This window comes from Folsomia candida, unplaced genomic scaffold, assembly GCF_002217175.1.
Source record: "Folsomia candida strain VU population unplaced genomic scaffold, ASM221717v1 Fcan01_Sc001, whole genome shotgun sequence".
NCBI lineage: Eukaryota > Metazoa > Arthropoda > Collembola > Entomobryomorpha > Isotomidae > Folsomia > Folsomia candida.
In genome coordinates, this window is record NW_019091193.1 from 13446419 (window position 1) to 13466364 (window position 19946).

General features: G+C 37.6%; 3 protein-coding genes across 7 annotated transcripts; 2 read left to right on the forward strand and 1 right to left on the reverse strand.

The window, feature by feature from the left end:
- The first annotated feature begins 328 nt into the window (after positions 1–328).
- LOC110841678 (ras-related protein Rab-10) lies at positions 329–1994 on the forward strand. The gene is made up of 7 exons (XM_022087369.2): positions 329–705; positions 812–872; positions 975–1113; positions 1186–1251; positions 1441–1464; positions 1539–1707; positions 1785–1994. Exons 1-7 carry the CDS (start codon positions 579–581, stop codon positions 1817–1819), a joined length of 621 nt encoding a protein of 206 aa, XP_021943061.1. The 5' UTR covers positions 329–578; the 3' UTR covers positions 1820–1994.
- On the reverse strand, positions 1887–19931 carry LOC110842689 (titin homolog). 3 transcript variants are annotated; one of them, XM_035846613.1, is made up of 36 exons: positions 19706–19931; positions 19327–19628; positions 19110–19180; positions 18902–19042; positions 18803–18843; positions 18702–18736; positions 18600–18635; positions 18482–18531; positions 18380–18411; positions 18292–18302; positions 18170–18231; positions 17664–18096; positions 17562–17591; positions 16978–17031; positions 16876–16910; positions 16543–16805; positions 16425–16466; positions 14418–14522; positions 14238–14346; positions 13828–13863; positions 13695–13753; positions 13548–13618; positions 13230–13469; positions 13076–13135; positions 12835–12900; positions 8700–12748; positions 5976–8624; positions 5517–5894; positions 5289–5452; positions 4963–5219; positions 4690–4893; positions 4494–4607; positions 4273–4422; positions 2699–3061; positions 2430–2626; positions 1887–2346 (listed from the first exon to the last, which is right to left on the reverse strand). In XM_035846613.1, the coding sequence occupies exons 1-36, from the start codon at positions 19756–19758 to the stop codon at positions 2164–2166; spliced, it is 11145 nt and encodes a 3714-aa protein (XP_035702506.1). In that variant the 5' UTR covers positions 19759–19931; the 3' UTR covers positions 1887–2163. The 3 variants fall into 3 exon arrangements, with proteins under 3 accessions (XP_035702506.1, XP_035702505.1, XP_035702507.1); XM_035846612.1 differs by having other exon boundaries at positions 5976–12748; XM_035846614.1 differs by lacking the exon at positions 14418–14522 and having other exon boundaries at positions 5976–12748.
- Positions 14569–16537, forward strand: LOC110841676. 3 transcript variants are annotated; one of them, XM_035846624.1, is made up of 6 exons: positions 14573–14802; positions 14870–15035; positions 15095–15500; positions 15566–15855; positions 15912–16014; positions 16071–16530. In XM_035846624.1, the coding sequence occupies exons 1-6, from the start codon at positions 14685–14687 to the stop codon at positions 16167–16169; spliced, it is 1182 nt and encodes a 393-aa protein (XP_035702517.1). In that variant the 5' UTR covers positions 14573–14684; the 3' UTR covers positions 16170–16530. The 3 variants fall into 3 exon arrangements, with proteins under 3 accessions (XP_035702518.1, XP_035702517.1, XP_021943060.1); XM_022087368.2 differs by having other exon boundaries at positions 14574–14802; positions 15125–15500; XM_035846625.1 differs by lacking the exon at positions 15912–16014 and having other exon boundaries at positions 14569–14802; positions 16071–16537.
- Positions 19932–19946: the final 15 nt, after the last annotated feature.

The following is a 19946-nucleotide window of genomic DNA, read 5'->3' on the forward strand; positions in this document are numbered from 1 at the left end:
CATTTGTATTTATTTCACTTTCTTTTTAAACTTATGACAATTTCTCCATCGCTGTCTTACTTAAAACGAGTCCAACAATGAAAACAAAATGAAAATGGATAACTAATGCTCCCGCTACAATTCCATCATCGTAAAATTGTTGTACTTCTTATGATACAATTAATTGCAATTAGAAAACAATGCAATAAAATTGTCAACATTTCCGTGTTCCATTTGAGACGAAGGTGGTGGTCTCCGCTGTTGACAAAGCCGGAGGAGTTCGCCCACTCCATCTGTGCGGCTGTAAGATCAGCCTGAGCTCAAAATAAAATAATTCGGTGGTCTCTTCTTCTTCACTCCTCGTATCATCGTCGCTCGGAAACAACACGGTGTGTGGAGTGGTCAAGTAAAATAAACTGAAATCAAGCAGTAGTATTACGGTGGTGGTGGTGGTGATAAATGATGATTGAGTATAACACATGACTCACTCATCATCACGACTGCAATAAATAAATAACAATTTATATTAAGTGACGGAGACGTCGTCAGTACAAAGAGATAAGAAGAAGAATTTTTATTTCATACATTAATCCGTGACGATGGCCAAGAAAACGTACGATTTACTATTCAAATTGTTACTGATTGGCGACTCTGGTGTTGGAAAGACTTGCATCCTATTCAGATTCAGTGATGATGCCTTCAACACTACGTTTATCTCAACAATTGGTAATTTCCTGTTTTCTTGATAATATTTTGTTTGATGACTCGTTAAAATGATCGGTGGGAGAATATTTTGGTGACTGAATTTAAATTTCTGTATATGTTTTTACAGGAATTGATTTTAAAATCAAAACGATTGAATTGAAAGGAAAGAAAATTAAATTGCAGATTTGGTAAGTTTAACGTCTTCAAATTATCAGTTTCATCATCATCATGATTCTACTCCAAAGAGGAGGATACAAATATTATTAGCGTTTTATTGCGTTTTATTGCAGGGACACAGCAGGGCAGGAGAGGTTTCATACTATCACGACTTCCTATTATCGTGGTGCCATGGGTATCATGCTTGTCTACGATATCACAAATTCTAAAAGTTTTGAAAATATCGCCAAGTGGCTCAGAAATATTGATGAGGTGGGTCATTCCCGGCTATTCCGTGTGTTTGGGTGACATTTCATTAATGTGTGAAATAATTTGTACGTTTAGCACGCCAACGAAGACGTTGAGAAGATGATATTAGGAAATAAATGTGATATGGATGAGAATCGACAGGTGAGTAAATTGAATTATGCAAATTATTATTATATTATTATTATAATTATTTAACAATTTGAGAAGTGAATGGCTTGAAACTTGGTTTTCCATGCCTGTCATAAAGTGGGAATTTGATTTGGATTCCCATAAATTAATGCTATTTGTTATAAATAAATAAACAATGCCATGACAATTTATTTTTCACAGGTGCCCAAGGACAGAGGGGAAGTGGTACGTTTGGCTGAAATTACTAATTAATTACTATGCTTTAGTGATATTAACACGTTTCCTTGATCAAAATGCAGATCGCCCGTGAGCATGGAATCAAATTTATGGAGACGTCTGCCAAGAACAACATAAATATTGAGCGTGCGTTTGAAGAATTGGCTGAAGCAATACTAAATAAGACTCCATCCGGAAGACCAGATCCTAGTGAACTACCAGATCGTATCAGAGCAGTCAATCCTAGTCCTGGTATAATCTTCAGTTTATTATCACATAAATAACCTTAAAAAAGAGAACGGATAGTGACTTTCTTCATAAATTAACAGGTGACCGCCCTGGAGTCATCTCACGATGTTGTTAATAACCAAACTCCTCTCAAAATCACCTTCAACTCGTCCTGATTATCATGCTTCCACAATTAATTCAAATTTTAAGTTTTCCCGCCTCCTCCCCCTCAATCAATTTATTTATTTCACTCATCATCGAAGAAGACACTTTTTTGTATTCTCTCTGATGTAATAAATTTTCAAAAAATATGCCACCCACGCGTTCGGTCCTTTAACTCTACTTTCTTGGCCACCCCCGCATCTTGCAGTTCAAGACGATGACGATGGTTGAGAAAAAATATATCATTAGCTCTACAAAAAAAAATAATCTAGCCTGACCCAAAAAAATACAATTAAATGGAGAGTAAAAGCTCATAATTTAATAATCAGAAGAGGAATATGGCAAGCTGAAGGTACTTTTGCTCCTAATTCTACTTTGGTGATAGTTGTGATGGTGGTGAGGATAGTATGGTTTATCTAATCGTGATAATGATCCGGTCCATTGCTGACGACCAGGACATATTGCAGGGGACGGGGATATTGAATGGGCGCGGTCGCGGAGCTGAAAAATTAAAATTATTTAGAATAACGACAAACTTGATCAATTTTTAAATATTGAGAGAAACTTGTTACGACGAATCTCACTTTGAGGTTAACGAAACATTTTGCCACTCCCATAATATTTTTTACTTCGACCGTGTATAAACCGAAATCTGTGCATTGCAATTTCGAAATTGTGAAACGAACATGCTGGTGATCATCGGGGGCGGAAACTTGTGGGAGTACTTCCTTATAAGCTCGTGGTTGCAGCGTCACATTTCGACATCCGCGGTAGAGGTTCACTGAAAATGAAACGGAGTCATCATAACATTCATCGTCACGCCATTAACGCATTTAAATAATAATAGCAATACCCGCAGGTTGTGGCCATCCTTCAACATGACAATCGAAAATAAGATCGTCTCCACACCGAAGACAAAACATTTCGGGTGGTTCTCTAACAAACGTGGGTGGTCTTTGTTCTCTGCAAGTCCCCGCATGCTTGGTGTCTCCAGTGAGACCATGTATCAATTCGGATACGGAGCATGAGGACTCAGCTTGACCATACTTGTTATTTATCCGTACAATATACGTCCCAAGATCGCAACCTGTTATTTCTGGGATTAATAATGTATGAACTCCTGGTCCTTCGCTAAATATTCGACAACGTGGCGTTGGTTGCATTGGGTGCGTTGAGTTTTTATGATGAAACCAACGAACAGTGGGTTGAGGAGTACCTACATATTCGGATTAACCAATGGTGTCCATTAAATAAATAAGAAATATCGTTGCTGTAGCTCCATAAAGTATCAAATTTGTTTTTGTGATTCTTCATGCTGGTTGAAGGAATCCACACACTGATTGCTTTTTGCAGTGTTTAATGTTCAATGTAAATTTAAATTTCATCCAAACAATTTGAAATTTGGCATGAACATGTATGAATATATTCTTAATCATAATATGACATCAATTCCCGTTCCGATCGCTATGAATTTTTCAGGAAAAATCAAAAACTTTTAAAAATGTGGTTTTTGATTTTTCCTGAAAAAATTATAGCGATCGGAACGGGAATTGATGTCATATTATAATTAAGAATATATTCATACATGTTCATGCCAAATTTCAAATTGGTTGTATCAAATTTAAATTTAGACATAGTACAGTCAAGAGCAAAACTTTACGACATATGGAAGAGACTTTTGGGACATGTTATTCAAATGGGGAATTAAAGGCCGTAAAGTTTTGCACCGCGTACCTTTCCGAATAATTTTTTTAACGCTGTGATATAATTTTTATTGAATAAAGCGTGCAAAAGTAGGGGGTGACGTGGTAAATTATTTTTGTCGCCGAATTTTTTTCAAGGAACTACAAGGAATTGAAAGAATTAATTTTGGAAGAGACTTTTGGGACAGCCATAAGCACAATGTGTTGTCCCAAAAGTCTCTTCCAAAATTAATTCTTTCAATTCCTTGTAGTTCCTTGAAAAAAATTCGGCGACAAAAATAATTTACCACGTCACCCCCTACTTTTGCACGCTTTATTCAATAAAAATTATATCACAGCGTTAAAAAAATTATTCGGAAAGGTACGCGGTGCAAAACTTTACGGCCTTTAATTCCCCATTTGAATAACATGTCCCAAAAGTCTCTTCCATATGTCGTAAAGTTTTGCTCTTGACTGTAAATGTAAATAGTGCTCAGATCGCATAGATTGGCAATCTTGCCATGACTTTTGCAGAGTGAGAGAAAGCAAAATCCTTCAAATTTGACCAGTATTTGAATTTAATACCTCCAGAAGTACATGGTCAATTAAAATTTTATAAAAGCTACTTTGTGCGCAATTAACCAACCAATTTTTGGCAATTAAAATCCCAATATGCCCTAAAACAAACTTGGTACGTTATGGATCTCAAGCGATGATATACATATATAATATCGTAATTATTTACCCAAGATTTCGATTGTTAAAATGAGATCGTCCCCCAATCGGATTTTCTTGAAATCGTCCAATTGTTTATTAAATGATGGTGACTGATATTCAAAGGTTGCTGTTTTCATCCCTACCGTTCCCTTTGGTGGAATATACGCATAGATTCCACCTAAAAATATTTAATTTGATCCTGTTTTTAGTTTGGCTAAATGGCAAACCGAAATTATATATATCACCGACCTGGTGCTGAATTTTGTTTAACGCTGACTAATTTGGTGATTTCGTCACTCATACAAATTTTTCTGCTACCCACATTTGTCATATCATAATTTTTTAGACAGCACGTATAGACTCCTAAAATAAGTACATGTTCAAATGGGTAAATTTTAAACTTTTTTCGGCGATAATGATTATACTTTTAGTTAATTGTCTTTACCTGAATCAGAATTTCTAGGTCTTTGAATAATTAATCTGCATTTTCCACTGTCGAATAGCATCCAATTTTCAGCTTTAAATCTTCCGTACGTTGTTTGATCATGAGAAACAATAACTTCTCCGTTTTTCATCCAAGTAACTTGAGGTTTAGCCCCAGTCATTTGACATTCCAGCACAAGTTCATTCACTTCCGGGAAATAGGTTTCTGGATACACAATTTTTTCATTTTCAATCCTCTTAAACACTTTCTCACTTTAGTGAATAATTTGCATACCCATAATATCCGTAGTGAAATTCACAGGGATACACTTTCCTCCTCCACTGTCAGACAGGATACCCTTAGAGTCTCCCATCCCTACAACGTGCAAGACTGCAGAACAAGCAGCTTTTCCGTAGAAATTTTGCGCAAAACATGTTATAATGGATTCATCATTTTTATCAACATGTTTGATGTCCAGAACTGCTACGCCATGGTCATTCGTAATTGTGTATTTCTGACGATCAGAAAATATCGGCATTCCATTCTTATACCTGCAGTCAGTCAAATTAAATATTGGTTAAAGTACAAAACTTCAGTTAATCAGTAAGTTCATTGCGGACCATTGTATCGTAGGAGGAGGTTGTCCAAATACGGTGCATGTAAACTTCACAGCTTCCGTGTAAATGGGTGTAGTGCGATCTTGAAGTTTCATACTAAATTTTGGTTTTCTCCTTCGAGCAGTTTCATCCAAATGTTCCATAGAACCAGTGTAACCAGGAAGTGACTGCAAATATTTGAATTATATAATTACCACAATTCAAGATGGCCCAATGTGTGCATATACTTACATCCATAGAAAAGTACGAGTAACCCATTGATGGCAGTGTGAAATATGATGGAATATTACTGTGACCAGAATACGACGATCCACCGTGATAACCGTGTTTACTCGGAACTAAGTCTTCAGTTTCGCTGGAAAGTTTCACTTGATACGTTCTTTGCTGGCGTCTCATTCTTGGCGGAACGATTGGTGGTGGCGTAGAGACTTTGTCGATTGATAATTCATCCACTTCTGTTAATGAGTCTTCCTCCCATCCTTTGCGGTGGTGATGACGTGGACGAATGTAGTGTGGTGTGTAATCGGGACGTTGTAAAGCTTTAAAGTCATCAAACTGTTTTCTATTACCAGACGAAAAATAACCAAAAGATTCCATACGATCTTGCGCCTGTCATTTCAGATTTTATTTTTAGACTAAACCTTTAAGTTAATTGCATAACTTATAAATATCCAATTATCAAGAACTCACCATCAACATAAAAGGCGAAGGTCCTCCCCCAACGGTAACTAATCCACGGGCATGGACGTCGCTGTCCCCACCACTTGTACAAATATGGTCAATCGACCGTGATCTATAACTGAGGCGATTGTAGCGGTCCGAGTCATCATGTTTCTTATGACATGTGGGCTGCACATCTTCTGCTTCGTATGTTATGCGTCTTGGGGTTTTTGTATAAGATGGTTGTTCAGTTTCTGCAGTAATGTATGATTTAGCAGAGTATCCTCTCGGTTCATCTGCATATGCTGATGAAATTGGTTTGCTGCTATCTTTGGAAATTTGTTGGACAGAGTCTGCTACATCTGTATGTGACTTGGTGGGTGAAATTGGAATCGATTTTTCAGTATCCTTTATAGGTGATCCTTGTTTAACAAGTTTCTTTGATTCTTTGTCATCATTTGATGATAGTGATGAGGATGTAACAATACTAATTCCGTCAATTTTATTATCCTCACCGGTTCCACTGTCACTTACTTTTTTGACAAATTCCGCCGCTTGCAAATCCTCGCAGGGTTTCGAGCCTGATTTCAATTTAGTTTCATCCGTGGATGATTTTCTATCTTTCGCCAAATTTTCTTGTAGAGAATCTTTCCTTGCATCTGGTACCTTTTCAGCTACTTCAGATTCTCCATGCTTCAAAGAAAGCTTCTTTTTAATAGATGGCTTTTTTGCCGAACTCTTTTTCGACCCCTTGTCATCTTGTTTATCATTCGAATCGTTTCGTACGAGTTTTCCATTTTCAGATACATCGGCGTTTTTCGACGAATCCTTCTTGAGAGTTTCGCCGCCCTTAGCTTTATCAGATTTATCTGGAATTAATTCTTTCTCAGATTTTGTGGTTTCCTTATTTTCAGAATCTTTGACTTTCTCTGCTGTTTTGGCAGTCTTGGCTGCGTCGTTGGTGATATCTTTATCGTTAGGTTTTTTGGATTCCTTGAGGGATTTGCTTTCTTTAGCACTTGACCCATCAACAATGTCCTTCTTTCCCTCTTCTCCTTTTGCAGCTAATTCTGCTTTTACTAAAATGTCTGCTGGTGCATCTTTGGAGTTGACCTCATCTTTGGCTGATTTTGAATTTTCAGTTTCTGACGGCTCTCCTCCTTCTGCAACTTTGAGGCTGTGTAATTCAATTTTATTAACTTTTTTAACACTGGACAATTTCAATGAGTCGTCTAAACTCGGACGTTTCTCCATCATTTGTGACTTTCTCCTACTTTCATCAGACTCTTTAGCGTCACCAACACTTTCTTTTTCAATTGACTGATTGGTGTCCTCAGAATGACTCTCATTAGCCTTCATACCAGCGTCTTTATCTCTTATTGAACCGGCTTTTTGTTCAGGTTTATTAATTTTACTTTCATCCCCCATGCCTTGCTTAGGTTTTGCATCCAGGTCGCTTTGCTTCTTGGATTTATCTTCATTCTTCTCTTTGTCTCTTTTATGCTCGACTCCATCCTTTTTAGTTTTGTCCTCATTTTCTTTAGCTTCTGCTTCATCTTTTTTAACTTTCTCTTCCTTTTCTTTCTTTGCTTTAGATTCAGCTTCATCTTTCTTAGCTTTCTCTTCCTTTTCCTTCTTTGCTTTAGCTTCTGCTTCATCCTTCTTAGCTTTTTCTTCCTTCTCTTTCTTGGCCTGAGCTTCACCTTCGTCTTTCTTAGTTTTCTCATCTTGTTCCTTCTTTGTCTTAGCTTCCGCTACGTCTTTCTTCGCTTTCTCCTCTTGTTCCTTCTTGGCCTTGGCTTCAGCTTCATCTTTCTTAGCCTTCTCTTCGTTTTCTTTCTTGGCCTTGGCTTCAGTTTCATCCTTCTTTGCTTTCTCCTCCTTTTCTTTAGCTTCCGCTTCATCTTGTTCTTTCTTGGCTTTCTCTTCCTTTTCCTTCTTGGATATCGTTTCAGCTTCAGCTTTCTTAACTTTCTCGTCCTTTTCCTTCTTCGCTTTAGTTTCCGCTTCATCTTCCTTTGCTTTCTCTTCTTGTTCTTCCTTTGCTTTCTCTTCTTGTTCTTTCTTTGCTTTCTCTTCTTGTTCTTTCTTTGCTTTCTCTTCTTGTTCTTTCTTTGCTTTCTCTTCTTGTACTTTCTTTGCCTTAGCTTCAGCTTCGTCTTTTTTAGCTTTCTCTTCCTCCTCTTTCTTTGCCTTAGCTTCAGCTTCGCCTTTCTTAGCTTTCTCTTCCTTTTCCTTCTTGGCTTTAGCTTCCGCTTCGTCTTTCTTAGCTTTCTCTTCTTGCTCCTTCTTGGCCTTCGCTTCAGCTTCATCTTTCTTGGCCTTCTCGTCCTTTTCCTTCTTGGCCTTCGCTTCAGCTTCATCTTTCTTGGCCTTCTCGTCCTTTTCCTTCTTGGCCTTCGCTTCAGCTTCATCTTTCTTGGCTTTCTCTTCCTTTTCCTTCTTGGCCTTCGCTTCAGCTTCGTCTTTCTTGGCCTTCTCGTCCTTTCCCTTCTTGGCCTTCGCTTCAGCTTCATCTTTCTTGGCCTTCTCGTCCTTTTCCTTCTTGGCCTTCGCTTCAGCTTCATCTTTCTTGGCCTTCTCGTCCTTTTCCTTCTTGGCCTTCGCTTCAGCTTCATCTTTCTTGGCTTTCTCGTCCTTTTCCTTCTTGGCCTTCGCTTCAGCTTCATCTTTCTTGGCCTTCTCGTCCTTTTCCTTCTTGGCCTTCGCTTCAGCTTCGTCTTTCTTGGCTTTCTCTTCCTTTTCCTTCTTGGCCTTCGCTTCAGCTTCATCTTTCTTGGCCTTCTCGTCCTTTTCCTTCTTGGCCTTCGCTTCAGCTTCATCTTTCTTGGCCTTCTCGTCCTTTTCCTTCTTGGCCTTCGCTTCAGCTTCATCTTTCTTAGCTTTCTCTGCCTTTTCCTTCTTGGCCTTCGCTTCAGCTTCATCTTTCTTAGCTTTCTCTTCCTTTTCATTCTTGGCTTTAGCTTCCGCTTCGTCTTTCTTAGCTTTCTCTTCTTGCTCCTTCTTGGCCTTCGCTTCAGCTTCATCTTTCTTAGCTTTCTCTTCCTTTTCCTTCTTGGCCTTCGCTTCAGCTTCATCTTTCTTAGCTTTCTCTTCCTTTTCCTTCTTGGCCTTCGCCTCAGCTTCATCTTTCTTAGCTTTCTCTTCTTGCTCCTTCTTGGCCTTCGCTTCAGCTTCATCTTTCTTAGCTTTCTCCTCCTTTTCCTTCTTGGCCTTCGCTTCAGCTTCATCTTTCTGGGCCTTCTCCTCCTTTTCCTTCTTGGCCTTCGCTTCAGCTTCATCTTTTTTGGCTTTCTCATCCTTCTTGGCCTTCGCCTCAGCTTCATCTTTCTTAGCTTTCTCTTCCTTTTCCTTCTTTCCTTTAGCTTCCGCTTCATCTTTCTTAGCTTTCTCTTCCTTTTCCTTCTTGGCCTTCGCTTCAGCTTCATCTTTCTTAGCTTTCTCTTCCTTTTCCTTCTTGGCCTTCGCTTCAGCTTCATCTTTCTTAGCTTTCTCTTCCTTTTCCTTCTTTCCTTTAGCTTCCGCTTCATCTTTCTTAGCTTTCTCTTCCTTTTCCTTCTTGGCCTTCGCTTCAGCTTCATCTTTCTGGGCCTTCTCCTCCTTTTCCTTCTTGGCCTTCGCTTCAGCTTCATCTTTTTTGGCTTTCTCATCCTTCTTGGCCTTCGCCTCAGCTTCATCTTTCTTAGCTTTCTCTTCCTTTTCCTTCTTTCCTTTAGCTTCCGCTTCATCTTTCTTAGCTTTCTCTTCTAGTTCCTTCTTCGCCTTCGCTTCAGCTTCATCTTTCTTGGCCTTCGCTTCAGCTTCATCTTTCTTGGCCTTCGCTTCAGCTTCATCTTTCTTGGCCTTCGCTTCAGCTTCATCTTTCTTGGCCTTCGTTTCAGCTTCATCTTTCTTGGCCTTCGCTTCAGCTTCATCTTTCTTAGCTTTCTCTTCCTTTTCCTTCTTGGCTTTAGCTTCCGCTTCATCTTTCTTAGCTTTCTCTTCTTGCTCCTTCTTGGCCTTCGCTTCAGCTTCATCTCTGTTGGCTTTCTCTTCCTTTTCCTTCTTGGCTTTAGCTTCGGCTTCATCTTTCTTAGCTTTCTCTTCCTTTTCCTTCTTGGCTTTAGCTTCGGCTTCATCTTTCTTAGCTTTCTCCTCTTGTTCCTTCTTTGCCTTCGCTTCAGCTTCCTCTTTCTTGGCCTTAGTTTCAGCTTCCTCTTTCTTGGCCTTAGTTTCAGCTTCCTCTTTCTTGGCCTTAGTTTCAGCGTCACCTTTCTTGGCCTTAGTTTCAGCTTCCTCTTTCTTGGCCTTAGTTTCAGCGTCATCTTTCTTGTCCTTGGTTTCAGCTTCATCTTTCTTGGCCTTAGGTTCAGCTTCATCTTTCTTGACTTTGTCTTCCTTTTCCTTCTTTGCTTTAGCTTCCGCTTCATCATTCTTAGCCTGCTCCTCTTGCTCTTTCTTTGTTTTAGCTTCAACTTTATCTTTCTTAGCCTTGTCTTCCTCTTCTTGCTTTGCTTTGGCTTCAGGCTCGTCTTTCTTAGGCTTCTCGTCTTGCCCCTTCTTTGCCTTAGCTTCAACTTCAGCTTTTGTAGCTTTCTCTTCTTGCTCCTTCTTTATTTTAGCTTGAGTCTCATCATCTTTCTTAGCTTTGTTCTCTTTATTTTCTTTCGCTTCAAGGTCATCTTTCTTAGCTTTCTCTTCTTGTTCCTCCTTTGCTTTGGGTTCAAGTTCCTCCATCTTGTCCTTGGCCTGAACATTATCTTTCTTGGCTTTCTCATCATTTTCTTTTGTGATTTTCTCCTCACTTTCTTGTTTGGTTTTTGCCTCAAGTTCATCGTTTTTCACATTAGCTTCTAGTTCATCTCTTTTGGATTTTGGCTCGTCTTTCTCTTTCTTGACTTCTGCCTCGAGTTCATCTTTCGCCGCCTTCTCCTTACTAGACTTGCTTTCCAGCTCTTCCTTCTTAGCTTTAACTTCAAGTTGGTTTTGCTTAGCTGTTTCGTCTTTGTTCTTCTGTTCTTCAGTTTTCAGGTCAACTTCCTCATCAATTGTAATGTTTACTGATTTAGGCTGCATCATGTCATCGACATGTATTTTAGTCGCATCCGCAATATTTTTAGGTTTCTTTTCCAATTTCTGCATCGAACTTTGTTCTACTCCCGTTTCCTCTAATTCCGATTTCTGAGACTCTGTTCGTTTGACGAGTTTTGTTTCTTTAACTTCTGCCTCGTTCTCTTTTTTCCCACTGAGAACTTGAGTATCAATTTTTTCCTGCTCAGTGTGAGAAATTTCCGACATCTTTTTCTTAAAGTCAGTACTATTTTTATCTGAGTCATCTTTGTCTGCAACTGCTGTCGCTAATTTCTTATCTGCTCGTGTATCCTTAGACTTTGCTTGTCCATTTTTATTAGGTTCTGTTATCAGGTCTTCAGACACTTGCTGCAAGTCAGCTACTTCTCTAGCCCGTTTTGGGGTAACTTGCAATTCTTGAGCTTCCTCTTTTGCTAATGTCTTTGTTTCTAGTTTGTGTTTCTTAGCTTCAGCAACATCGTCTTTCTTGCTTGTGGCTAATTTTGTTAAGTCAAGCTGAGTTTGACTTTCTCCCCCAATTGCGTTTTGTGCAGCAATATATTCCTCATATGCTTGGTCAATTGTATTCATTTGTTGAAATCCTACATCTGCAAACATTTGGTCATATTGATCATACATTTGTTCGGGAAATTCTCCTTCATGAAACAAAGCTTGACCATCGTGGCCATATTTTTCCAATTGGTCCATCACCCCAGGTGAGACCTCTCTTTCATGAACACCGGAGTAAGACGAGTCAATATCAGAGAAAGTATCCGCTCCCTCTAACAAGACCATTTCAGCCATTTCAATCCCAATAAATTTGCCCGATTCGTATGGATGATTAACGTCTAATCCTTCCTCTTGCAGGTAATAGTTGCGCTCATCTTCATCATGAAAGGTTTGCACTTGGCTAAGCTGTTGTTGAAACTCATGACCAATCGGTTCAAACATATGGTGGCTGAGATTATCTCGTCCAAATTGTAAATTTTCTTCATGACTAGTTAAGGATTCAATGGTCTCGAATGGTTGTTTATTATCACCTTCAACCGCTTGAAATTGTTGGTACGTGACATCACAGAGAGTCTCAGATAATAATTTATTGTCATCTTGGAGACTTTCCAACTCAGTCAAATGTCTGTTTTCTTGGCAAGTAAGCCCAGTTTGTTGTTTCTGACTTGCTATAATCGTCTCTGCAACTGTGGCTTTCATGTTAAGAGCATCCGAGGACAAGGCTTTAAGACTTTCTTCAATGAGATCAATGTCAGTTGACATATGAACGCCTCTTTGTTCGGCAAGAGCACGAGATTTTTTCTCGCCACCTTCCACCAACTTTTCATTCGCTCGTTTATCTCCACTCTCGTCTGCACTCGCGTAAAATGTCTCAGCCTCGTGAAGGCTGTGCAACGTCTCCTGTATTTCTGCAAATTTTTGAGACATTGTCTGATCACTCTCCGCAGTCAAGAATGCTTCTTCTGAGCCTGGTAAACTTTGCTCGGCTACTGCTTGCTGCTGAGGGTGTTTTGATTTTGATTTTTTAGAACTAGATTTTCTGGACCTCGATATTCCAGTGGAATGTCTTCTTTCCATATCTGCACCAACATCACTTGATAATTCTAATGGGCTCTCAAATGATTCGGAAAAGTCGTCAACGTCTCCTTCAGTATTGAGGTCATCTTCTTTAACTTGGGCCATAGAGGCTGATTTTGCAGACTCGAAAGGATCATCTGTCACGTCGATCACAACTGCTTCCATTACTATATTTATATAAAAAAATAAAAACAAAAAGCTATGAACACCATTGAACAGTAATTGCATAGATTGCATACGGTAATAGGGTTACCTATATTTCCCGAGGTGGAGGCTTCTTTCATGAAACGAAGTGATGGCAGAGGAACGATGTTGTGCTCTATAAATCAAAATTAAATTAGCTTTTCATTTCTTTCTGAGACAAACTGTATGATACAATTAATTTAAAAAGTAAAAGTAATTAAAAAAGTAGTTAGCCAGAAAATTCCCTAATTATTTAATTAATATGTATGTAAATATACATAAGTTCTAGAAAGTGCTAATTTATAATTTACCAGAAATATATTCCGAATATTGTTCAGCAAACATTTCAATGATTTGCTTGGCATCGTTTTCTGTAAATAAATAAAATAAAAAATCATATAATCACATAATCACAGTATTTTTAATTACCCACGTTCGTTACGAAATAAAATGTTAACTAAAAACCTGTAAGATCTGGAGTTTCATAGAGAGAAACGGACACATCTTTTCCATCAATTGATAAGCTAATTTCCCCTTTGACATCTTCTTCAATTGATCTGTTATGCACCATGGGTGTGTCACAAGCACTCATCATTTGAGACGTCCGCTCTTCCAAAATTGTGGAAAGCGATGGATCGCGGGTCAAATTATTCATGGCGTTAGCTTGAGCATCTGCAGAGGCTTGTTTTTGTGGAAGAAGTTTATCTAAAGGATTGCATTATGAGCAACTTTCTCCCTTGAGATTTACATTAAAACTCATTCATATGAATGTATTTTCCTAACCTTCAAATCCTAAAAGTGCTGCACTCGATGAAACGGTTCCCATTACGTTTCGAGCTTCACAACAATAGGTTCTATTGGGTAAAATTATAAGAGTCAATTTACTCATTTACTTTCGCAGAATGCACATCGTAATATAAAGATCACTACCCCAAGCAGCAAGTTCCATCTGCTCCAGAAATTATCCGATGAATGTCTCCAGCTTTCAACTAATCAGTTAGTCGTATTCGTGAGTCAGCAATTTTTTGGTAAATATGTAAATAAAATGCAAATATGCACATACCTCGACCCCATCCTTGTACCATTTTAGTACTGGAACCTTTACAAATTGTTTTGAATTAGTATTGAGCTAGTTTTCAGTTGAGTTTAGATCATGCATCATTATTTGGAAAGTTTGAAAAGAACTGTTGCCCTAAAGAATTTGAAATTCGAAAGTTTTTGAAATTGGCATTCAGATAAAAAAATACCTCGAATTCGGACAAAAAAAAAATATAAAGAATATCGGACCTGAACATCGAACATTTATTAAAGGTCGCAAATGCGCCACTTTCAGTATGTCATAACTCATCGTCTAAATTGTTAATTGAAATGTAAATAGTTACTTAATAATTCTCATCGTTCCCTCATAATAAATGTTCAACCTAAAACAATTCTCATCGTTCCCACATTAGCATACAAGGTAAGGGGACTTACCGGTACTCCAATGACCTTGCACTCCAAATTCACAGTTTTATCCTCGCTCAGAATTGCTGTGAGAGACTCCAAAAATTTCGGTTTCTTATAATGACTTGGAATAATCAACCTGAAAATAAATCAATTTATTGACCACATACTTTACAACTATAAATTTCGTATTGACGAATTATAACGAACTTAATTCTCGAAGATGTGAAGCTATGGCCATAATCATTACTTCCTGTACATTTCCATTCTGCTTGATCCTCAAATTCTAAAACTTTAATATCCAAGGTATGAAGTCTGCAAAACATAAAGTGATCAATGTTCCCCTTAGTTTTATGTACATACTGAGGTGGAGTGATGGCACAAAGGTGGCAACAGTTAAGAAAAATACCATCATATTTGTCTGTTCCCTGGTCTGTTCTACTTTACAAATAAATTTTAATACCCTGCCTCTACAAAATGATTAGTGAAAGTGAACTACTTCGTCAGACACCCAAAGTAGGGGTGGACCTTTTTTTCTGGAAAGACGACAATGACGATATTTACACAAATGTCATGACAGAAGAGGACGTTCAAAGTAACTTGTATTATTTATAAATTTATTTTTTATTACATAAACCTAATGCAAATAATGTGTTATTTAGAGGATCTCAGTCAAATCTACTTCTGTCTACTTATTGACACGTACGGGGACATGAGGGACATGTCCGTAAATAAAGGAGTTGCAGATATTTGCCTTGTCGGACAAACAGAGACGATTTCCTCTAAATTTAAGAGTGACGCCTTGGATCTTGACGGTTGCAAGGTCAAGTATGTGATAACATTTATTTTAAAAAGTTCTCAGTACAGCTTTGTGGTGCCCGTTACAGGGTTTCTAATGAAACTATTGATTTTGTTAGAGAGCTCGAACAACAATTGGGGTGGAAAGTAGAACCAACATTAACCTATTCATTCCACATTTATTCTGATGATGCATGGGTGGCTGACCAATTAAAATATAAAATTCGGAGACGGTTTGGAGTTGTTTGCTCCAAAGCGCCGTATACCGCAGAATTAGTTCTGTCCAAACACGCCGAAACAATTGACAACCATCTTAGACAATTTTTAAAACGGATACCAGAAATTAGAGAAGATTATTTCAACAACCCTCCTCCCCCACCACCAGAAAAACTGGACAATCCACGCTCACAACCACCAAAACAAGAGAGATTAAGGTGTTATTTGTGCGGTTTGGTTTTTTTAAAACATACTCAAACTCTTTCAAACCACTTAAAGGTACGAGGTTTCTTAAATTAACTAATTAAACCAGTTCATGTTGCAATAAATGATAATTCTTCCAGACAAATCACTATTCTGGCATCGGTTCCCAACAATGTGATCTTTGTTCATGTTCTTTTGTGACACCAGCATCATTACACACTCATCGAATAATGGTCCACCCAAGAGCAGCATTACGAAATCGAACAAAATTTGGAATTACCGATATCAGTGAGGAGGACGCAGGGAAATGTGATGCCTATTTGGAGAGTGTCAAACAAGAAGGGTCAAAAAGAAAAAAGTTTAAATGCATCTGGAAAATAAAAAATAAAACCGAGTGTGGGATATTGACAATTGGGTTGCGTAATTCACGGTAACTTAATTGCTTATCATAGATTTTATTATTTTAATAATGATCTAATTTGATAGTGACCACGTCTGCACCCATTTGCAATTAAAGCCATACACATGTCCGGAACCTGAGTGCGATTACTCTTCGTCATTTTTTAATGCCACTGTTCTACATTATCAAGTATAACCTCCACTTTAGTTATTTAGTGATGTCATATAAATTGTTCATTTTTATAGAATCGACATGAACGAGAAGAAGAAGAGGACAAAGATTCTGGCGAAGAAAATGACGGACCTCCAGAGAAAAAGATGAAATCCCCTGTTTTTGACCTTTAAAGTTATATTTGTTTTAATTCATGAATTTCTGCAGAATAGTGTAACTCAAGATAGAAGTAATTGTCTTTTGTACCGTTATTTTAGTTTTGTACATCAGCCTGTTTAGTCTATGAATTCTATTTATAATTTTTGAACAAAGATTTATACTTCCAATAAATAACCTTTAATCAGGTTAGTTAAGAATTAAGTAATAATCAAATAAGTAAATTACCTATGGCATTCTTATATTTTGTATTCTCATTTTTGTTTACTTACCCAAGTCCACCTTCTTGTTTAATGGAATATTTCTCATCATCACTAAAAAATATGATGATCATTGTTAGTGATTTATCTTTAAATTTCTGAATAAAATTCTCAAAAATTTGTAATTCACCTTTCAATTTGATGAATTCCGTCCCTAAACCAACTGACCGTGGCTTTGGGATCATTGACTTGCACTTGCAGTTGACACGATTCTCCAATCTTCTGTTCTATAGATTTCAGACCTTTTAAGAACTTTGGTGGTCTTGAAGTCTTGTCTTGGAGAAGTTGTCTCTTTTCGTCATCGCTCAATTGGTGCTGGATATCTTCGAGGGTGAGCTCTGTGCTGGACTGTGCGTTTCCCATGCAGTTGCGTGCGATACATTGATAGACGCCCTGAAATGCGTTCATATGCAAATATTTGTATACTTGGTATTTGTTAATTTCGATATATTTAAAACCGTACCAATGAGTTTGCTCCACTCAACTGGTACACATCCCCTGAAAATCGTATATTGTTTTATTATGTAATTGATCTAATGATGATGGTGAAAGTTTCTACTTTTACCTGGTTTCAGTTCTACGTTATCCTTCGTCCAAACGAGATTCGGGGTAGGAAAACCTATTTTAAAATTTTTGAGGTTATTTAACTATTATGAGAACTGTTTGATAATGGAGTTTATCATTGCTCAAGAATGGGGGCGACTTAGCAAAATTTCAACTTTCAAGCTACTTTCACATTTAGTGGAGAAACTCGAAATACTTAGCGGAAAGCTTTATAAATTAACAAAAATTTTTGTGCAAACCTCATAAAGTGTACATACATATGTTGGTGGCATGCAGTGACGTCGGAGATATTGTAAGATCATCTAATATTCTAATAACGAGTCTAATAACGATCATCTAATAACGAGTTTTTCGAATTCATGTTCCAAAATACATTGAACATCATCTGACGTTCAACATTTAGAATTATTCAAAATTTAGAATTGAAAATATTGATACAAGTTGAGTACAACTTCTCCTACTCTGGCGGAGAAAGTGTGTGAAAATTGAACATAACGAGTCCACCAGTTCATTGGAAAGCTAAATTATAATACCCAACGCAGAGGAATGTCACCGAAAAGGAAATTAAAAACTTTTTGTACTCACCGCATACTTTACACTCGAAACTGACAAGACCTGTAACAAGAATATCGAACATGACTCGATTGGTTGTTGATCATAATTTCAATAATTGGAGAAATAATTAACCCTCTTCCGTGAGAATGGCCCTTAATTGTTCCAGGAATCTCGGTCTCCTATAATTTCTTGGAATAAGGATGGACATTGAACAGGACGACGAGACTTTTTGATTCCCAGCCGTAGTCACAAAACACTCCCACTCTCCCTCATCTTGCACTTCCACTTGACTCACAAATAATTTACACACGCTTCCATCCGCACTGGGAATAAGTCTATCTTTCAACTCGACACTTTGGGATTTATTGAACCATTGAATAACATCTTTATTGCCCAAAGGTCTACTTAATTTAAATTGAAACTCATGCTTATCTCCGACACGAACACGACAATCTGACAGGTTTTGTACTACAGTCAACCGATCTTCGTCCGCAGATCCACCCAGCATATGCACTTTTGAAGAACTTGTAACGCTCCCCATACAGTTACAAGCTTCAACCGTATACTGAAAATTGCGTTTCAAATATTTTACTGAAAAATAAAAATGTCATAATTATGAATATGTAATAAACTGTTACCACTCCCAATGAAGATGGGTCACCACGAAGTGCAAATATATCACCGGCACGTATTTCTTTTCCTATAGCAAATATCAACAATGAATGATTGTGATATTTTCAGTGAATCAGCATCAGCTTACCATCTTTGTACCTATAACAAGTAACAACAACGCACAATAAGCATTTTCATCAATTAATCAACAGTGAATGAGAGATGCTTAATAGTACCATTTAAGTATGCAAGTGGGCGTGCCGATAACCTGAAATAGTCGGCGTAATTTTATTATTACAATTTGTTAATACAACATGAATGTAGTCAAAAATGCGCACCTTGCACTCCAGAGAAACAGTCCCAGCGGAAGTGAGTATCGCTTTAAGACCTGAATAATGCAAATACGGAACAAATTAAAATTAATATGCACCGAATAGACGATTTTCTTATAAATACCTTCGACAAATTCCGGATACTTGTACGCTTTTGGAACTGGAAGTAGAGATTGAGTAATTCAGTAAATGACTTCAAAAATTATTTTATAAACACTTTCTTTACCCATGACTTTAACAAGACAAGTTGAGGAACTCCTCCTGTGAAAGATAAAAACCAAGTTCAAATTTCAGAGCATATGCACATTTATATTAGTCGGAACGTACCCATGAAAATTTTCAATAAGGCAAATCCACTTTCCTTCATCCTAAAATTGGATAATTTCGTTAAATTAAGGATGTAAATTAAATAACACCATTTCTCACCTCGATGTGAACTTCGGAAATATCCAAGAAATAAAATCGTCCTTCATTTCCTTGTAAATACCTTGGCTGAGAATCGCCCCCACCAGACGAAGATGATGATAATGTATTTATAATTTTGACATCATTTCGGTAGAATGTGACCTTAAACAAAGAATGCAGTGCTTCAAAATCAGACAACAACGCTTGTAGACAATAATTAAATTCCTACCTTCAGTACCCCATTGTTATTATCTCCACCATAGTTTGGATCAACTTCTACCAAAAGTCTTGCTTTGGTTCCTTTATATAAAAGCAATACAAACTTTTTTGTAACATGTTAACAAATTTCCAATATTTATTTTCATAAAATATGAAGTAAAATTTCCCTGATCTCCAAGCCTTCGTTTTATTAGTTTTATAATGACTCATAAATTAGTAAACCTTACCCACTTTGATGGACGTATCGTTTAATTGTCTTATAAAAATTGGTGGTCCGCCACCGCCTCCGGTCGAAGCAGTATCAGATTTTGCCATTCCAGTGATTAATGTCATTTTCTTTCCGTTTTTCTCACTTTTTGCGTTCTTATTCTGAGGAGAGCTGTTCGTTGGTGGTATAAATGTGTAAAGTTTTTGCTGGCTTTGACTACGATTCGCCACTGGACGAAGTTCACTTATTCTTAGTGGATATAAATTATTATTTGATGAACGATACTGATCGTCTCCTGATGACAACTCACGACGAAGCAACCTTTTTGAAGACGATTCAGAAATATCACTGAGTACAAAAAAGTACAAGAAAGTACATCAATTATTTATCTCAAATACCTGTTTTGATCGTCCGGAGGAGATTTTGAGTTTTTGCAACATTTAGATCCCATTTATTATCAAAAAACTAAACATGCTTTTTCGACATGAACAATTTTATAAGAGAAGAAAACGAGAAGGGGAAAGAGGGTCGTCAACGAGTGTGTGCATCTCCATGGAAACTTGAAAAGATAGATTTTTTCGTCTCGTCGTTTTGTGGTGTGTGTGTAAGCACTACTGGATGCAGTCGTTGGATGGATTT